Source organism: Chiroxiphia lanceolata, chromosome 22, assembly GCF_009829145.1.
Source record: "Chiroxiphia lanceolata isolate bChiLan1 chromosome 22, bChiLan1.pri, whole genome shotgun sequence".
Taxonomy (NCBI): domain Eukaryota; kingdom Metazoa; phylum Chordata; class Aves; order Passeriformes; family Pipridae; genus Chiroxiphia; species Chiroxiphia lanceolata.
In genome coordinates this window covers 1,987,511-2,006,367 of record NC_045658.1, presented here as the reverse complement: position 1 = coordinate 2,006,367, position 18,857 = coordinate 1,987,511, and the positions used below count along the sequence as shown (strand labels likewise).

Sequence of the window (18,857 nt, the reverse complement as noted above, 5' to 3'; positions counted from 1 at the left end):
AGGAAAGGGAGCAATTGGCAGCACTGAGGTCACAGAGCTGCCCCATGGCACCCTCTCAGCCATGCCCAAACCTCCCAGGCTGAGGGTGAAGCTGAAAGGGAGTGGCACGGGGTCAATGCTTGCATTTGCAGCCCCACCAAAGCAGCCCTTGGTGGTCCCATCAGGTCCACCTGCAGAGCACTAGACCCAGACAGCCACTTCAGAGTGAGAAGAGCAGCTTGTTCCCAGCCAGCACATCCTTGACAGGTCCATCCATCATCTCCCGAGCTCTGCCAGCTTATTAGCAGATGTTGTCCTGTCCCCAGAGGATGGAGAAGGAGGGAAACAAATGGACTGAACTCCAGATGGTGAGCAGATCCCTCCCCACGCTCACTGCTCCTGAGACAAACCTGCTGCTCCCTTGGGCACACGACACGTGAGAGTCAGGCTGGTGGGCAGGGAAAACAGGCAAGATGTGCTGTGCAGGGTGTGGGGATCAGTGGAAACCCCGTGGAATTGAACCAAACAGGTTTGGGGTTGAGCACTGAGGACTCACCTGTGCAATACAGGGCTAGAGATGTGCTCTGCCAAGCGCGGGTTTAGTGTTGGGATTTGTAGGCTTTGCTGGTGATACTGGGGCCAGCCAGGTCTGCACAGGCTGCAAGCCCAGTTAGGTGTGCAAGTCTTGAGCTGAGTGGCAGGTGAAGGGCTGCTCCTGTCCCACCTGCACTGCAAAACCACACCATGAGATGAAACTGCAGGGACAGGCATCCTGGGCTGGGCATTGCGGGGGAATGGCACTGGGGACAGGAGGACACCAGCAGCAGGACTTCTGGTAGTTCACAAAGAGGCAGGACCTGAGATCCTCAGACACAGAGCAAGGGTATCAATTGAATAAAATAATGGGGAAAAAAAGAAAACCCCACCTTCTGCTGGGCTCCTGGGAGGGCACTTCTGGCAGGTGGCAGTAGTTGGCTGCAGTGAAGACAGCAGCACAACCTCACTGGTGGGAGGCTTCAGATTTGAGAGGCTTCTGTGTATGCTGCCAGAACCATGGCTATGGAGACCAGTGGATTTTATACCTGGTGCATTGATTGAATTGTTCCTGCTGGCCACTTCTCTGCTGTTTGCTCTTCCCAGAGCTAACCCAGGAGGTTCTGGTCCTCCATGTGTCACTGGCCTGGCATGAGAGAGCTCAACCCAGAGCAGGACATACCTGGCATCCTGTACTGTAGGGATTTCATATCTTGTGCAGGTTTGAGCTAGTGCCCTCTCCTGTTCCTGTGAGAGGCTTTGCACATGTGTTCTGCTTCCCTCTAAAGCACTGAGATACCCAGAGGTTCACAACCTGCCTGAGCAGTGCCTGCCCCAGCCCCAGGTGCTCTCCAGTCCTCCTTGTGTGCTCATGCTGTCCCTGTGCCAGGAGATGGCTCTGCCCTGGCACACAAAATCACCTGCAATTTGTCATTTAGTATAATTTTCCCCTTGAGTGCATCTAAAATAATTGTGACTCATTGCTACAGGTAATTAATGGGTTTTTTACAGCATTAAATGCTAAGTGATTACAATTGCTCCGTGCAAATCTGCTGCACTTCGTGTTCCCATCCTTCCTGCTGCCTGTGTCTCCATACCCGAGGTAGCACTGATTTCTCTGCCCTTAGTTAAATATTGGTGGAAGGGAACCACTCCAGTTCCTCTGGAATCACAAGTCCCTGGTTGCTGGTTGCTGCATGGTTAGAGATGGTGGTGGTTTGCAGGTCCAAGGGAGATTCACACAAGTTGAGGGCAGCAGTTCCTGACCTGCATCTGCCCAAAACCAGCTGTGAATGTCCCATGGCTCAGCTCCCATCTGTGCTCATTCTGTGTCTTCATCCTTTCCCACATGGAAAAACTGGGAAATTTTCTTTCTTATGGATTTATTTTATTCACAGAGTTTTTGGTTTTGTTTTGTTTTGTTTCCACCAGCTGGCTACTTCCCAAATTTGTCATCACCTGAGAACAGGGTGTATCAGCACTCATCTCAGTCCTATACCCAAAACCAAAGGGCTGCAAACCAGAGGGTGATGCAGCATCAGAGGTCTCTTGGCAAGGGTAGAGAGTCCCTGAATCTCTTGGCATGTGGCATGACCAGTCAGCACAGGAGCCTGGCAAATGTCCTGGGCTGTCCTTAGGGTGACTGGCAAGGGACAGCAAACCTCTCCCCAGATCTGCATCCCCTGTGTTCTCTCCTCTTCTGATGCCCTTGAGGAGGTGAAAGGTGCCGAGAAAACACCTGGGGAACAAAGCCACCCCCAAGCTGCTGCAATTTCACAACTGCCTTCCCTTGCATCCCAAAGTTCAGCTATTTCTGCTCCTTGCTCTGATGGCCTTTGGGGAGTGGAGGAGCAGGAGTTCAGGAGCAAACTCTGGAACTGCTGGCCTGTGCTGTAGCAGGGTGTGACATCAACCTGCAATACCACCCCTGGCACTTGCAGCACTGGTGGTATCACTCCCCTGCTGTTAAAGGAGCACTTGGTGCCAAAGTGCCACAGAAACTGGTGACAGAGTCTGAAGAAGGACCAGCAAGAGGTCCCCACACCAGGGACATGTGTGGCTGGAGCACTGCCTTCAGCTGCCATTGCTAAAGTAGCTCAGTTATAAAAAGGCTCCTGTATTACTGTGCAGTGTGTGATGGGTGGAATATGCTGATCTGCCTGCCACAGGGAGATCTGTGGCAAGGAAAGGAGTGTTATTAAAAAGAAAATGAATCAGCAAGAAACAAAACAAACAGCATGGAGGGACCCAGCCTCCCTGGGGAGGTGGATCACAAACAAAACCCTTCTAGATGCTTGGAAGCAAAAATTGAGGCTGCATGCAGATCTGGACACTGGATGTAAAGACAGGAAAATGAAGATATTACTACCTCAGTGGGGAAAGTAGAGATGAGTCAGAGCCAGGAATAATCCTTGAATCATTGTAACTGGTCCTAAAAGTACTTCATGAGTACTGGGACCCAGACAGAGCCTGCTTTTCCTTATTTGGAATCTAAATCGGCAAGAGAGGGCAGATCCTTCCGCCCCCAGATACCTGACATGCCACATGTCACTCTTGAACGAATCGATTTTCCTAACGAGAGACGAGCTGTTTGTTTGTGTGACAAATGATCCACCCGAGGGGCTGCTGGGAAAGGAGGGGTAGGATGGAGCAGAGCCTCGGCGTGGGACGAGCTCCTGCATCAGGAGGCGGCAGAGAAACTGCAGGCAGGTTGGCTTGTCGGAGGAAAAAAAAAAACCCTCATTTTTTTCAAGGCTGTCTCGTTTGTCCTCACTGTCCCTCCGCAGAGAGTGGGTAGTGGACTCCCTGTCCTTGGGCCAGACAGTGGCTGCACCGGGGACAGCTTTGGACAGCAGGCACAAAGGAAACACCCGCAGCTTTGCAGGCAGCTCAGGAGCGGCAGAGTCACCCAAGTTTGCTTGTGGAGCAGTGGGGAACGGGTGCCAGGATGGCAGTGGTGCAGTCTGGGGGCCAAAAGTTTTCACAGAGCCCAGTGTGCAGCTGGACAGCAGGAGGGGACTCAGGCAGGCGCTTGGGGAGAAGGGCTGGTTTCCCACGCACCAGGTTGAGAGCACGGTCCAGCTTTGTGCTGGTGGGATCCCCTCTGAACCTCTGCCCTTCCCCCTGCAGCCTGCCAGCTGGGATTTTACAAGTCGGCCCCTGGGGACCAGCTGTGTGCCAAGTGCCCCTTGCACAGCCACTCGGAGAGCCGGGCAGCCCGCGTGTGCCGCTGCGACAGCAGCTTCTACCGGGCGGTGCAGGACCCGCCCTCGGCCGCCTGCACACGTGAGTACCCCCCAGGACCCCCTGCCCTGGTGGCCACCAACGCTGCAGAGGGGCAGGCGGCACGTCCTGGGGCACAACAGCTGCTCCCTGGCTGAGCCTGGCTCACTCCTGCCCCTGTGCACGCTGCCCAAGGAGCTCTAGAGCCTTACGACTGGAGCCTTACAACCCCGAGTCTCTGTTTGGGCAGGAGCTTCCTCACTGCCTCTGTCGTCCTCATCCTCATCCTGTGTCATCCTGCTCTCCAAACATCCCTGGCCAGAGCCTTAGAATCATAGAATCATTAAGGTTGGAGAAGCCTCTAAAATCAGGTCCATCCGTCAGCCCAGCACCACCACCAGCACGTTCACCACTAAACCATGTCCCCAGGTGCCATATCCACAAGTTTTCTGAACGCTTCCAGGGATCATGACTTTACCACTGCCCTGCATAGTCTGTTCCAATGTCTGACCACCCTCTCTGGGAAGAAATTTTCTCTAATACCCAATCTAACCCACCCCTGGCACAACTTGAGGCTGTTTCCTCTGGTCCTGTCACTTGTTCCCTGGGAGAAGAAACCAACACACCTCTACCCCCTCCTCCCCCTCCAGCTCCAACATTTGCAGCTTTCCTTTGCAGAAGTGCACTGAATGGTCTCACACCCCTGAGCAGCCACTGGGGCAGCTCAAGTGTTGCTGTGCTCTCCTTCTCTAGGGTGTACAGTGGCACTAGGGCTTGTTTTAAGGCCTTAGCTTAGCTCTTTGCAGTTGGCTGCTTTGAGGGACCCAGTGCTATTAAAAGTGGACAAGGACATCCCAGGAGGAGTCCTCCTTTCTGTAGTTGGTCCAGAAGGACAGGAAGGCGTGAGGCTGATGGCTGAGGTCAGGGTGAAAGACAGGTCAACAACATCCAACTTGTGTTTCCCTAGGGGATATCCACCCAAGTTTATTAATCTTTCCAGGAAATGTGAGTTTTCCCTTCCCTTTGGATGAGCATATCCAGCTCATCAACACCTTGGCTCTTCCTCCAAAAGCTTCATGCATCACCTCTGCTTCCTGCTTCCCCCAGAACAAACATCCGCTCTCGCTGTCTGGCATTTGGCATCCTGAGCCATGGCACTTCACCCTTAGCCCTGTCTGTGTCTTTGCTGTCTTGTGTTCGGAGCACTCCTCTCCCTGGGCAGTTCTGTGTTCCCTGCAGCACCGTTTGTACGCTCAGGCACAAACCCAAAATACCCAGGGTGCATCTCTCTGTCGGTCCCACGCTCCACCATTCCCAACACCCCAGCACCCCCTGCTCTGCCTGAACCTCCTCTTCTCTCCCAGGCCCTCCCTCTGCTCCTGTGAACCTGATCTCCAGCGTGAACGGCACCTCGGTGACCCTGGAGTGGGGTCCCCCCCTGGACAAGGGGGGCCGTGCCGACGTGGTGTACAACGTGCTGTGCCGGCGCTGCGCGGGGGACACGGGGCCGTGCGAGGCCTGTGGCAGCGGCATCCGCTTCGTGCCCCAGCAGATGAGCCTGGTGCAGGGAGCACTGACTGTCACCAACCTCCTGGCACACACCAACTACTCCTTCTGGGTGGAGGCCGTGAACGGTGTCTCCGACCTCAGCCTGGAGTCCAGGAGAGCCGCAGTCGCCAACATCACGACAAACCAGGCAGGTAGGAGGAGCAGACACCCCCCATCTCCAGCCTTTGCCTGTGTGGGTGATGCTGATGTTGCTCTGATGGGCCAGAACCTGCTCTAACAGCAAAGGGCTGGTTTAGTGATGGGCTTGGAACCCCCGGGAGATGTGACCCCTGTCCTCTCTGCTGCTGGAGGTGGGTTCAGGGAGCTGAGGTGGGACAAGCTGCTGCCCGAGGCACCTCTTACCCTTCTCTGGTTCGTGGTGTCCTTTTTCCTCCTCCTCCCCTTCCAGCTGCTGTAGGAGGCTCCTTTTCTGCAGGAGACAGGGGCACAGAGAACACTTTTTTGTTGACAGGAACACTAAGTGGAGCATGAATCTCTAAGGCTGTTCCTCCAACCTTCTGTCCCTTCCCAAAGGGCTGGGCAGCAGTTCGTGCTCTGCTCTTAGCTCACACCAATGCCAGGCCCTGGCAGGTGACAGCAATGTTTGCTTAGAAAAGTATCTCCTATGCACGTCTCACCTCTGCAAATCCCCTGCTGCAAAATGCTATTTCCCCAGAAAATTCCTCTGAGCAGTGCTCTAGCCCAGGTGGGACAGGACTTTGCTCCAGGGTCACCTGGGCATCTCCCAGAGCCCTTTTCCATGGAGCACATGGTGGGCGAGAGATCAGGGCAGGGAGTGACATTCCTTGTTAATCCTCCCAGTTTGAAATGAGCCCACGAGAACTTCCTGTGATGCTGAACCCCTTCTGCTCTCGTGGCAGGGGTGTCAGTGGGAGAAACTTGGGGAGCCTCACTGCAATATCTCATGACTGGGATGAGAACAGGCCCTTTTGTCACTAATGCCAGCCTGTGGCACTTGTGCAGCACGTGGAATTGGCTCAGTCCTGCTGGCTTGATCCCTCCCAATCCCTCCAAGTGGTGATGAGCTGCCTCAGCCTGATGCCTCCGAGGGAGATGCTGTCAGGAAGTGCTGAATATTCCCATTTCAACCTCCCTGCTGCAAAGTGCTGCAGGTGATGTGAAACCAGCAGCACTGGGAATTTGGTAGTTTGTCTGCTATGCTGGGCAGTGCTCCAGCTGCTGCCCATGGCAGAGCACCCCTGTGTTCTAGGGTGGCTGAGGAACCCCTGAGGCACTGCATGGGGTGCTGCCCATGCTGGGTGCTGGTCATCCTTATCCTCCAGCCCCAATGGCTGAGCAAGGCTGAGGCAGATCCAGCACAGATGCCCCGGGGCTGTTTGGAGCAATGGCATTGCATGTGCCCATGGAGTTTAACTAATTCCCACCATCCCACCCTGTCCCATCTGCCCAGGGTACTGTGCACCAACAGCGTTTTCTGCTTCTCAGAGGAGGCAGAACTGAGCTAAAACTGCTGCTTTTCAGTCCCTGGGTACCCCACTGCTGCTGCAGCCCCTGTGGCCTCTTTTAGTGTCTGTGCTGCTCCAATGACACCCCTGTACTGCAGGCACAGCCACGACAGTTCTGTCTTCCCTAGAGCTGCCACATCCCATTTTCCCCCATCAGTTCAGCACACAAGAGGTGCCTCAGCCCTTCCAGTGAGTTGGACCCAATAGCTGCACCTGGCCATCACAGTAGCCACTGCACTCTCTGGGCAACTCCCAGTGGGAAATTTTCCAGTGGGAAAAGAGGCTGGTGAGTTGGTTCCTCCAGCTGTGACAGCTCCAGTTGGGACATGGCAGGTTCAAGAACTGATTCACAAGCTCCCAGCTCAGGCTTGGGAAGGTGACAAGTGTCTCAGGGCAGAAAAGCACACTCAGGACACCTTTAGGCTTATGCTTAAACCCTGTGCTCATTATCATGCCCTCTGGGCGTTTATCATCTCCCCATTCTCTCTTCCCCCCCCTCTCCTGTTACCCCATGTGGGACAAGAGGGGTCAGGGTCCTGGTAGAGGACCAACCCCACTGCCCCTTCTTCTTTCTGGCTCCAGATCACAACAAAACACCAGTGTCCCCTCCTACCTGTGCTGGGACAGTGCCCTCCTCTCATCTCCTCAGAGCTGCTTACTCCATGGGAAAGAGATCGAGGCAGCTGAAGCAAGGAAAAGCCTGTTTTCAGCTCCCATCACAGCACTTGTCTCCACATGGCTTTAATTAAACCAGACACCTGGTTTAAACCAGGGGTCCTGCCTGGGGCTCCAGTTCCACCCTTCCCTGCTGCTGTCTCCTTCTGTCCCACCCCTCCACAGTACCCCCTCAGCAGACCCCTAACACGCTGTGTCTGCATCCCCAGCCCCGTCGCAGGTGGTGGTGGTGCATCAGGAGAGCACGGGCCAGAACAGTGTCACCTTGCTGTGGCAAGAGCCAGACCAGCCCAATGGCATCATCCTGGAGTATGAGATCAAGTACTACGAGAAGGTAACGCTGAGCCTGCTGCTGCAGACCAGTCCCTGCCACCAGCCAGCCTCGCACCAGAGGCTTCTTTGGAAGGCTTTGTGGTCGCTGTGCTGATGCAGTGAGGTTTTTGGCGTTGCTTTTTTTTCCCCCAGGACAAGGAAATGCAGAGCTATTCGACTCTGAAATCCAAGAGCACCACTGCCACCATCTCTGGGCTCAAGCCTGCAACCCGCTACATCTTCCAGGTTCGGGCTCGCACCTCGGCCGGCTGCGGGAGGTTCAGTCAGACTGTGGAGGTGGAAACAGGGAAGCCAGGTGAGTGTGTGCAGTTTTGGCGTGTGGGAAGTGTGGGGCAGGGGGCATGGAGGATGGTGATGCCCTTCTCCATGGCCGTTGTTCCTCTGTCACACAAACAGGGAGCCTGGAGGCACTTCAGCCTGAAGGGATTGCTTGAGGTTTGCCTCCTCAGACACTTAGGACAAGAGGAAACAGTGTCAAGTTGCAGCAGGGGAGGTTTAGATTGTATATTAGGAAACATTTCTTCACTGAAAGAGTGGTCAGCCATTGGAACAGACTGCCCAGGGCACTGGTGGAGTCACCATGCCTTGGAAGTGTTTAAAAGGCATGTGGATGTGGCACCTGGGGACAAGGTTTAGTGATGGGCTTGACAGTGCTGGGTTAGTGGTTGGACTCGGTGATCTTAGAGGTCTTTTCCAAACTCAAGGATTCTGTGATTCTATGCTTATACACTAGAAAGAAGAGGGAGGAAGGACATAGCAGTTAGGGCAGGGAAAACCTGGAAAGGTCCTGGGGCATCAAGCTCCTCTCTGTGCTGATTTTCTGTGTCACCATGGCTTTCTTTGATCTCTGCTTATTTTCCCCACGTGTAAATGGTCCCCATATGCTGAGAGAGACCGAAAGCTGGGAATGGGTAGGGATAGTGTTTTATCTTTGAAGACCATGACCCCATTGTGGTAGGTACCTTTCTGAGCTCAGCAGAGCATTCCCTACCCCAGCTCACCTCCTTCCTACCCTGCTTCTCCCAGTGTCCCTCCGCTACGACACGATGACGATTGTCTGGATCTGCCTGACGCTCATCACTGGCCTCGTCGCCTTGCTGGTGGTCCTGATCTGCAAGAAGAGGTAAAAGTTTTCTGGAGGCCAGAGAGGGACAGGAGGGATGGGAGAACTTGAGCACAACTTTTCTCCTTTCGGTTTGTGCAGAGCATCCACGGGTCAGGGGTTAATAAGCAGCCAAGAGACTTCATTTAGGGGTCACCGCTTTCCCTGCGGCAGAGCCAGTTTCCAGATCTTCCTCTAATGCCAGCAGGCAGAATAGCAATAAATTAGTATATATACACTATAATATATATAATATATGGATTATCAGTGGCACTAGCAATAACAATACCAGTACCAGTACTACTACCAGTACAAGGGCTGACTGGATGGGCTGGAGGTGGGTCAGGAGGGGAGAGAGTTTTTTGACATCAGACTGATCTAAGGAATTCTGTGCTACATGGCTGAGCCAGGCATGTGGAGCCCAGGCATACAGCCCAAAAGGACTGCAGCTTTAAGCACTGCCAAGCCTTGGAGAGCACCTGGAAAGTACCTCAATCCAGGCCAAAGTGTCAGTCCAGCAAGGCACAGGGATGCAGCTCCTCCTGGGCTGCCCACAGCCCTGGCATGCACTGCCTTTCACCCTGCCTTTGGGATGCTTGTGGGAGTGAGGGACAGGGGCATCTCTTCTGACCCTTGTCCCCCCGTGGCAGGCACTGCGGGTACAGCAAGGCTTTCCAGGACTCTGATGAGGAGAAGATGCATTATCAGAATGGGCAAGGTAGGACTCTCCTTGTGAAGAACTCCAGCCCTGTGAGTGGTCACAGAGGTGGGCTGTTACCCCCTGATATTCCTGTGGTTTCCAGGGGGAAGGGTTTTGACTCCTGCCTGCTTCTGTGAACATGCCTTAGGAGAACTGAGAGGGGCTCTGATTTCAGGGGCTGGTAATGGGGTTGAAGGGTTAAACAACGTGCCATGAGATTGAAGCAGGATCATCTCAGACAGCAGGGAGGGGAGGGGGGTGATGGAGAGGGACAATCACATGGAGAACACTTGGGAATCCAGGTCCTGGGCTGCTCTGAGGAGACTGCTATGCCAAAGAGTGACTTAGGATTCCTTGGGCTGCACCCCTGTGACCCTTCAGCCTGTTGACCCTTGAAATCCTGCCCCTGCCCATCATCTGCCCGGCTGCTGGGTACCCCTCCTTCCCGTGGGGCTGCCTGAGAGAGCTGTTCTCCTCTCTCCCCTTTGAAACCTGGCAGTGAAGTTCCCTGAGTCCAAGTTCTATGTGGATCCCCACGCCTACGAGGACCCCTGCCAGGCCGTGCATGAGTTCACCCGGGAAATAGAGGCCTCCCGGATCAAGATCGAGAAGGTCATTGGGTCTGGTGAGTCCCGGGGCCCAGCTGCCTCTTTGCATCGTGTCTGCCCAGGGAAACTCATGATCTGAGGTTGTGCCCTGTCCGTGGCCTGCTGGGACCACAGCAGTGCTCAGCTGGGGGGCTTCATCTGCTCCTTATCCTCGTGATGCCAAAACCATGGATAGAGTGGGGGTTTTGGTGTGTGAAATGAACCCACTGGAAGCAGCCTGGTGCCAGGGGAGCTGCTTGTCAGCAGGTGTGGCACCGACGGCTCAGGCCGACACAGCAGATGGTCCAGCCTGTCCCATGTGGGTGCTCCAACGTGCCACCCTGCTTTGAAACCTGGGGTGACAAGATGCAAATGAAACTGTAAGTGAAATGGTGAATTTTCAGCACAAAAGGGAGTTTTGCATAGGAACAGGGCTTGCAGGGAAGCATGGGGCAGAGATGGAGCTGGAGCTTCACTAGCAGCACCCCAAGGACTTAACCCAGAGCAGCATGAGGAAGCCTGGATGGGGGTCATCCTTGCTGCCCTGAGACTCCCACATTTGTTCATTAAAAGCAGTAAAGCAAGTGCTACTGTAGTCACTGCTCTTGGCCCATCGCCTTTAGGAAGAGGCAGCAGACAGAGGTGATTTCTGATGTTCCCACCCTTCCAGCACTGGGCAGTTCTTTCAGAGGACTGAATTCCGGAGGGGTTGGAGGGGATTGAAATCCACAGTGAAATCCAGAGGGGGCTGTGAGCGTGCTGGTAGATGGGTGATTCATGGTGTTGGTAGGTGAGTGCGAGAAGCTGAGGAGCTCTCCGTGCCCTCACCTTGCCTTGTCTTGCAGGGGAGTCTGGAGAGGTGTGCTATGGCCGCCTGAAGCTGCCAGGGAAGAGGGAGATTCCCGTGGCCATCAAGGCACTAAAGGCAGGCTACACGGAGAAGCAGAGACGGGACTTCCTGAGCGAGGCCAGCATCATGGCACAGTTCGACCACCCCAACGTCATCCACCTGGAAGGGGTGGTGACCAGGAGTATGTGGCTGGAAGGGATGGTGGGGCAGAGCTGGGATGTATTTCCCTGTGGGCAACCTGAGGGATGTGGGTCAGGGCTCGCTTTAGGTGCACTCCATCCCTCAGCTGCCCCGTGGCTTTTCAGATATCCATTTACCTGAGGTGCCCTCCACCTCACCCCCACTCACAGGACAAACTTCCCACCTCGCTCCTCAGTGTGCTCCAGGTCAGGGTTATTGGTTTGGGAGATGTCCTACTCAATAGCATTTATTTTAAAGGCTGCCTGTATTGAATCATAATTTGAAAGTCCTCCTTCAAAAAGACACATTCTAATGCAAAGCGTTATGCTAATGGCATGCAAATTTCAGCAGGATAACAAAGCTGACCTATCCACATCAGTAGCACCTGGAGGGAGGGGGTACCTGACTGGGTTACTGCCACATCCCCACTGTTTTGCCAGTGGTGCCCAAATGCAGGGGTGAGACCACTCTGAGGGGCTGCATGAGACCCACGGGCCCGGATTCACGTCTCTCCCAGTAAAAACTTGTCACTTGGCTTCCCAGAGGAAGGTGACTTCTCTGCTAACTTGACCTCCCTTGTCTTCTGCAGGCAAATTGGTAATGATTGTTACTGAATACATGGAGAACGGCTCGCTAGACACCTTCCTCAGGGTAAGGAGCAAGGCTGTGTTTTTATTCATTGCACATCCCCCTGGGCTGAGCGGCTGGAGGAAAGGCTGGTTCCTTGTCCTCAGCCTCGCAGCCACTGCAAGCCCTGTGGGAGAGCTGTGTGTGCTGGGCTCTCACCTCTCCAGCAGACACAGGCTCCAGGCATCATGTCTGGCTCCCTGGAGTGGCACTGGAAAGGCAGAGACAACTGCCTGAGCACATGTCAGAGGCACTGAGAGGGCAGGAAATGGGCAGGGGACAGGTGGGAGGTACGGGGGTCAGAGGAGGCACTAAGCCAAAAATGAGAGGCACTGGGGGGGCTGGTTTAATGACAGCAGCAGCAACAGGGTGCCGGTGAAAACCACAAATGAAACTGGGTTTTTTTTTTTCCTTTCCAGAAACACGACGGGCAGTTCACCATCATCCAGCTGGTGGGGATGTTGCGTGGCATCGGAGCGGGCATGAGGTACCTGTCGGACCTGGGCTACGTGCACCGGGACCTGGCTGCCCGAAACATCCTGGTCAACAGCAACCTGGTCTGCAAAGTGTCCGACTTTGGCCTCTCCCGCATCCTGGAGGACGACCCCGACGCTGCCTACACCACCACGGTGGGTGGCTCCCTGTGTCAGTCCTTGCTGGCTGTTATTGCCCTGACAGATGGAAAAGTTAGGGACTCTCAGGTCAAAATAGGTAGGGCAGAAATGGCAATGTCACCTCTGTGCTGGCGTTTGGGACCAGCAGCTTGAACTCAAAGAGCTTCAGAGCCTTAATGCCTTGTCCTTCACACAGGGACATCCCAGAATGAGTGTGCAGTGAACAGAGAAGCAGGATGGGAGGGCAGGGAGTTGATAAACATCCTTGGCCAGCTGCTCCTATGGGCACATGCGGCCTACATGTCCCTGTTGGAGTCCTTCCCAAGACTGTGCAGCTCCATCCACTCCTCAGCTATCCTAGAGCCATTGGTCCGTAGGTTCATGTCCTGGTCCACTCTTCAGTATTGTTTTAACATGTGACTCTGCCTCATTCATGGATGTGGGAAAAGTGGGAATTGGTTTTGCAACCTGTGATTTTGTTTTATGTAGGACACTTGTGTCTGTGAAGCCATTTTGAGATTTTTCTGACCAACCCGACAGCTCTGGAGTTAGATGTGCTCCTCCATGGGAGGTTAACAGAAGCAAAATCAAATACATTTTCATGAAATACGTAAATTACATTAAATAGAAAGAGCTCTTTTTACTCTTCTTTTGGCCATGAAAAGAATTAGTGTGCTCCCCTGGCACACCTCTGGTGGATGACATAGCATTCCTGTCCCACATGCTCTGGGAACCACCCAATGTTCCCTATTCCACAACTTTCCTCTTTGGGTGGCTGGTAACCACATTCCAGCTTAAGTGTATTCCTAGTCCATATATTGCTGATTTTTGTCAGCATCTCAACACGCCATCCTCTTCAGTGCTTGCCTGCCAAAGCAAGGAGGAACAGGGAGCACATTCCATCCCTTTCCTTGTCTGCTCAAGTCAGGCTCTCTGCCCACGCCCAATGTCAGCTCCATGCTTGCACGCTCTGGTAGCCCTGGGGTCCACTTCCTCACTTTGAATTCCTATAACCTGAGCACCGAGGGACAGAATTGTGCAGGAAGACTTTGTAAAATAGGTGCAGTGTTCTCCTTGCTCTACTGGAAACACCTTGAAGTCATCCTTCACTTACACTTCTGGGCTTCTCTCGTATGGGTTGTCCTTCTCAGTCCTTTCCAGAGGACACCACCCCAGCTTTTCGCTTGTCCTGGGTGCAGAGGTCGGGATGCTGAGCACTGCCTGCTCTGAGCCTCCACTGTGGCTTGGTTTTCCAGGGGGGGAAGATCCCCATCCGCTGGACGGCTCCGGAGGCCATCGCGTACCGCAAGTTCTCCTCGGCCAGCGACGTGTGGAGCTACGGCATCGTCATGTGGGAGGTGCTGGCCTACGGCGAGCGGCCCTACTGGAACATGACCAACCGGGACGTGAGTGGGCGCAGGGCGGCGCGGGGACCAGCCTGCCCCTCCTCCGGCCCTGCCCCAGGCCAGCCCAGCACGGGGCTGGGCAAAAGGGGCCCAAAGGTCAGCTCTTGCCTCTCCTCACGTCCCTGCAGGGCTGTGCACAGCGTGCTTGTCCCCTCTGTGGGGACAGCAGAGCGCTGTCCCTGCCTGCACCGCGCACTCTTTGCAGCCCTGTGGCTCCTGGCTGCTGTTGGCAAGGTGACCCAAGTGACCAAACCTACGTGCTGGCCCTTTCCAATCCTGCCCGTTATCCTGACTCAAGCCCCTGGTATGAATGCAGCAGGGAGGTTCCTGCCATCCTGGCTGTGTGCACCATGGGTGTCCCCAGCCCTGCCTGCTGCTCTGGACAAGCCTTTTATGCTGGCTGGAGAGATTCAGCACATGTTGTGCCAAGTTTCCCAGTCTCTGGAAGGAGTCAGGGCTTCCCTGGGGTCACTGCAGTCCCACTGCATGATCCTGCCAGTCCCGGTGCTGAGGGCCCATCCCTTCCACTGCCCAGGTGAGGCTGCTGAGAGCCTCAGGCTGGCACCACCCAGCTGTAGGTTTTGGGCTTGTCTGAGTTATGTGAGGCCACTCTCACCTCAAGAGTAGCATAAAATCTGTTATAATCTAAGTTATAATCCTGAGTACAACCTGGGCTCAAAATTTCCAAAAGGAGGCAATAAAACAAGTATTTTGACTGTGAAGAACCACAGGACTCCTTTTTTTTTTTTTTTTTTTACCTGTGGGGACTGTAAGCTTCACCCTGTTTTGGGAGTCCTGAGAGCCTCCACTTTTCCTAGTGTTGTTATTATTTTAAAAGTGGCTTTGGTGACAGCAGGGCACGAATGCAGTGGCTTCACTACCTCCTCCACACAATTCCTTCAAACAGGGTTTCTTCCAGCCTTGCTGAAGAGTGGCTGTAGAACAACCAAGTGTGAGTCCAGCCCTTGTGGCTTGTCTGCTGGAGGGAAGCTGCAATATTTTAGGCCACTGGACCTCTAAATAGCTCTGCTGCCATAGCAGTGATTCCTGCACAGAACAATTCCCTGTCGTTGAGCATGAAGCTTAGCTCTGCTCCCTGTGTGACGGCCCCAGCAGCTCAGCTCAGGCATCAGGGATCTTCCCATCTGGGGGGGGGTCTGGGAGCGCGGTGGGGGTGCAGCTCCACTGTGGGTTGTGTGGCTTCCTTGCAGGTCATTAACTCTGTGGAGGAAGGCTACCGCCTGCCTGCCCCCATGGGCTGCCCCACCACCCTGCATCAGCTCATGCTGGACTGCTGGCAGAAGGAGCGCAGCGAGAGGCCGCGCTTCTCCCAGATCGTCTGCATCCTGGACAAGCTGATCCGCAACCCTGACAACCTCAAGTGCACAGCCACCGTCAACAGGTGAGGGCAGAGCATCTCTTATCCCCCTGTGTTGTGGGTATAAGGGATATTTCAGCTCAGCTCTAGCACTAATGGCTTCCCTCGAGACCACGGGCACGCACAGGGCCCACGGGCACAGGTCGTGGGGGGCAGTGGGAAGCTTCCTGCACTTCACTGCCTTGCTCCCAACTGTGGCATCCCCATGCCGAGGTCAAGTATGTGCAGCAGTGCCCATACTCTGCTCTTAGCAGCCTGTGAGGGCTCTCTCTGTCCTGCCCTGCAGGGTCGCAGGTGTGTGCCCAGCTGGCCAAGAAGGCCAGTGGCACCTGGCTTGTACTAGCCATAGTGTGGCCAGGAGACCAAGGCAGTGACTGTCCCCCCATGCTGGGCACTAATGAGGCCCCTCAAATCCCAGGGTCGGTTTTGGGCCCCTTGTGACAAGACAGACATTGAAGGGATGGAGCATGTCAAGAGGAGGGTAAGGGAGCTGGGAAGGGGTCTGAAGAGTCAGTCATCTGAGGAGTGGCTGAGGGAGCTGGGGGGGCTCAGCCTGAAGGAAAGGAGGCTCAGGGGGGACCTTCTCGCTTTCTCCAACTCCTTGACAGGAGAGTGGAGCCAGGTGGGAGTCAAACTCTGCTCCCCGGGAACAAGTGACAGGTCAAGAGGAAACAGCCTCAGGTTGTGTCAGGGGAGGTTTATATTGGATACTGAGGATAATTCCTTCATGGAAAGGGTGGTCAGGCACTGGCACAGGCTGCCCAGGCCAGTGGTAGAGTCACCATCCCTGGAGGGACTTAAAAGATGTGTGGATGTGGCCCTTGGGTCCATGGTTTAGTGGTAAAGATGGCAGTGCTGAGTTAATGGTTGGACTCCACGACCTTAGAGGGCTTTTCCAGTCTTAGTGATTCTGTGATTCTTCAGGTGCATTCAGTTGGACCTCACAGCCTGGTCAGTTCAGACCAACACCTCCTGGTCTAACCCCTTCTGTCCTGCTCCCAGGTTCACCCAAACACACTCGGACAGGGGGCTCCTCGACCTGACCAGCTGCTTGACTGTGGAGGACTGGCTGGACTCCATCCGGCTGGGGCACTACCGGGACAACTTTGCCATGGCCGGGTACTCCTCCCTGGGCATGGTGATGCGCATGAACATCGAGTGAGTGCCAGAGAGCAAACAGCACTGCCTGAGTGTCCCTGCACTGACACACTAGCCCCAAACAGTGACCGTTCTGCCTTGGCTGGCTTGCTCTGGTTGGTCCCTGGTGCCTCACCACATCCCTATGGAAACGGTGTTGAGACCTGGGACAATGTCCAAGGCCATGCTGGGCTTCGAGAGAAGGTGTGGGAGTTGCACTGAGAGGGTGTGAGCACCAAGTCACCTCCTGTGGCTCTCCAATGTCACTAGAGGCCCGTAGGTAATTTGGGTGCTTCGGGAGGTCGCTCAACCCAACCTCCTGGTCACAGCAGGGACAGGCAGGAGGTTGCTGACTCCTTGTGCTTCTCACCTTCAATTCCCCTGCAAAAGGCATTTCTGGACCAGAGTGTGGCTGTGCCATAGTGCACAGCTTCTCTGGGATCACCAGGAAACAAATGGAGCTGGGAGTTACCTTGGAGCTTTTTGAGACCCCCCATGCACAGGACTGGCTCCCTGCACAGTGCAGCCAGGCAGGGAGGCACCGTCCAGGCCTCAGGGGAAGTGGAAGGTCTTTGACACATGACCAAGGCTGGGTTAAGTAAGGAGGGCAGGAGATGTGTCTCACTATCCTCCTCCTCCTGCTGTAAGGAGCTTGATCTCCCACCTGTCTGGGGAGTTTCCAGGAGGGAACATCCAAGTAGTATCAGGAAAGAAGGCAACTATACCTGCTCCTACCCTAGTCTTACATCCCCCATCCCTTGCTGTTACCATTAGAAACAGGGCTGGCAACAACCTTTTCTGCCTCTAAGGAGACTTGTTCCCTGTCAAAAGGCTTGGAGCTGCTGGATAGTGGTCCCTGTGGCTCAGGAAGGATGTGCCAGTGCACACCTTGGTTGAGGTGTGGCAGGTGGAGAAGGAGGCAAGGAAAGGGAAGACAGACAGAGGGGCTGTCATGTGCATCAATCAGGGGCTGTACACAGGGCCTTTGCTGTGGGATTGAGCTGATAGTGATCCTTGTTTCTCATGCACATCAGGGAAGCTTTTGAGTGTGGAAGGCTCATCATTCATCCGTCTTTCTGACTGGGTTATCTGAGGGCATCTCACTAAAACTGAATCCAATTTCAGAGCATCGATCTTGTCACCTACCAGCCTGTCAGGAGTGATCCCCCTCCTGCTCCTGCTCCCCCCAGGGCTGTCACAGTGGCCCTGTCAGGAGGATGCACCCGAGGGAATGGCAACCTCTCTGTCTGGGAGGATGCCCGTGGGCCCTCAGCAGGACCAGCCTTGTGCTGATGGGCAAGGGGAGAGGAGCCAGGCCGGGGCCCCCTGACTGGTCCATGGGGTGCAGTTGTCTCCATGGGGTCTGGCACAGGTGTCTTTGTCTGGCAGTGTCTTTGTTCTCCAGGGATGTTCGGAGTCTGGGCATCACCATGATGGGCCACCAGAAGAAGATCTTGAGCAGCATCCAGGCCATGAGATCCCAGCTGCTGAACACAAACGGCCCCAGGAGACATCTCTGATCACCAGCTCCGCAGACACACATTGGGCATTCCTTAACACTTACCCTGGCAAAGGGGCAGCAGGGTAGTGAGCGGGAAAAGGGGCACCAGACCAGGAGCTGGAACCCTGCCAGCATCTCTGATTTCAGCATGGGTGGAAACGTGGCATTCCAGATACCTCGGTGGTCCTGCTGCCTCCTTCTCCCACCTGAAGGAGGGAGCAGCCTTCCAAGTGGGCTAGGGACATGTCATGCCTCTCTACTATGTCCCTGTGGGACTGGGGGTCTCCACACGACTGTTCGGGGCGGGTGGAAACCCCTTCACACAGCAGGATGGTCCCAGCTACACCTGCAGGTGGAGGGTTATCAGACACATCAGCAATACCAGGAGGAGTGGGACTGGGCTTGCCATGGCACACAGCTCCTTTGGATCAGGCAGCTGGGGTGTTCCTTGGATCTCTGAACTGAGCAGGGCTTCACAGGATGCCACACAGCCTCCCAGTACCTCCCAGTACCTCCCAGTGTACTCCAGCCTGGATGTCCTGAACTGCACCAGCCTTCAGGTGACTTCACAGTCCATCTCTGCCAAGCACAGGAGGGCAGGGGACAGAGTACAAGGTGGGACTGCCAGGAACAGCTGGCTCTGCCTTCAGAGGAGACTTCCCAGCGTGGAGGAGAGTTGTCCAGGGCCTGCTGCCTGGAACCTCAAGAAGTCCCCAGGGTGCAGCAGGACACTCTCTCCCTCTTCAACCCACCAGGACAGCTTCTCCCTGGATCCAGCACAGCCAACCAGGGCAGCCCAGGCACATTTTCTAGGGCCACAAGCTCAGGTTTCTCCACCAGCAGAACCATCCTGGCCTCCTTTAGAACAGAGAGGAGTGGGAGACTGTGCTCCCGTCTTACATGATGGAGAGACAGAGAAACTTCTGCCAAACTCTTCTGCCAGGTCACCTGCAGAGAGGGGTCCTGCCAGCATTTCCAGCTGCAGAGTCCTGTGTCT

General features: G+C 54.9%; 1 protein-coding gene across 3 annotated transcripts in view; it reads left to right on the top strand.

The window, feature by feature from the left end:
* Window positions 1–18,265, top strand: part of EPHA8 (EPH receptor A8) — a 47,684-nt gene extending 29,419 nt beyond the window's left edge. The window contains exons 4-17 of one of the 3 annotated variants that reach the window (XM_032709183.1): window positions 3,643–3,798; window positions 5,100–5,435; window positions 7,655–7,779; window positions 7,911–8,073; window positions 8,805–8,901; window positions 9,531–9,598; window positions 10,080–10,205; window positions 11,013–11,198; window positions 11,787–11,848; window positions 12,244–12,453; window positions 13,695–13,844; window positions 15,056–15,246; window positions 16,225–16,380; window positions 17,765–18,265. In XM_032709183.1, the coding sequence (XP_032565074.1) occupies window positions 3,643–3,798; window positions 5,100–5,435; window positions 7,655–7,779; window positions 7,911–8,073; window positions 8,805–8,901; window positions 9,531–9,598; window positions 10,080–10,205; window positions 11,013–11,198; window positions 11,787–11,848; window positions 12,244–12,453; window positions 13,695–13,844; window positions 15,056–15,246; window positions 16,225–16,380; window positions 17,765–17,879 (2,141 nt within the window). In that variant the 3' untranslated portion in view covers window positions 17,880–18,265. Of the gene's footprint in view, window positions 1–3,642; window positions 3,799–5,099; window positions 5,436–7,654; window positions 7,780–7,910; window positions 8,074–8,804; window positions 8,902–9,530; window positions 9,599–10,079; window positions 10,206–11,012; window positions 11,199–11,786; window positions 11,849–12,243; window positions 12,454–13,694; window positions 15,247–16,224; window positions 16,381–17,764 lie in introns of those variants that run through there. The other 2 variants (XM_032709182.1, XM_032709181.1) reach the window with 2 other exon arrangements.
* Window positions 18,266–18,857: the final 592 nt, after the last annotated feature.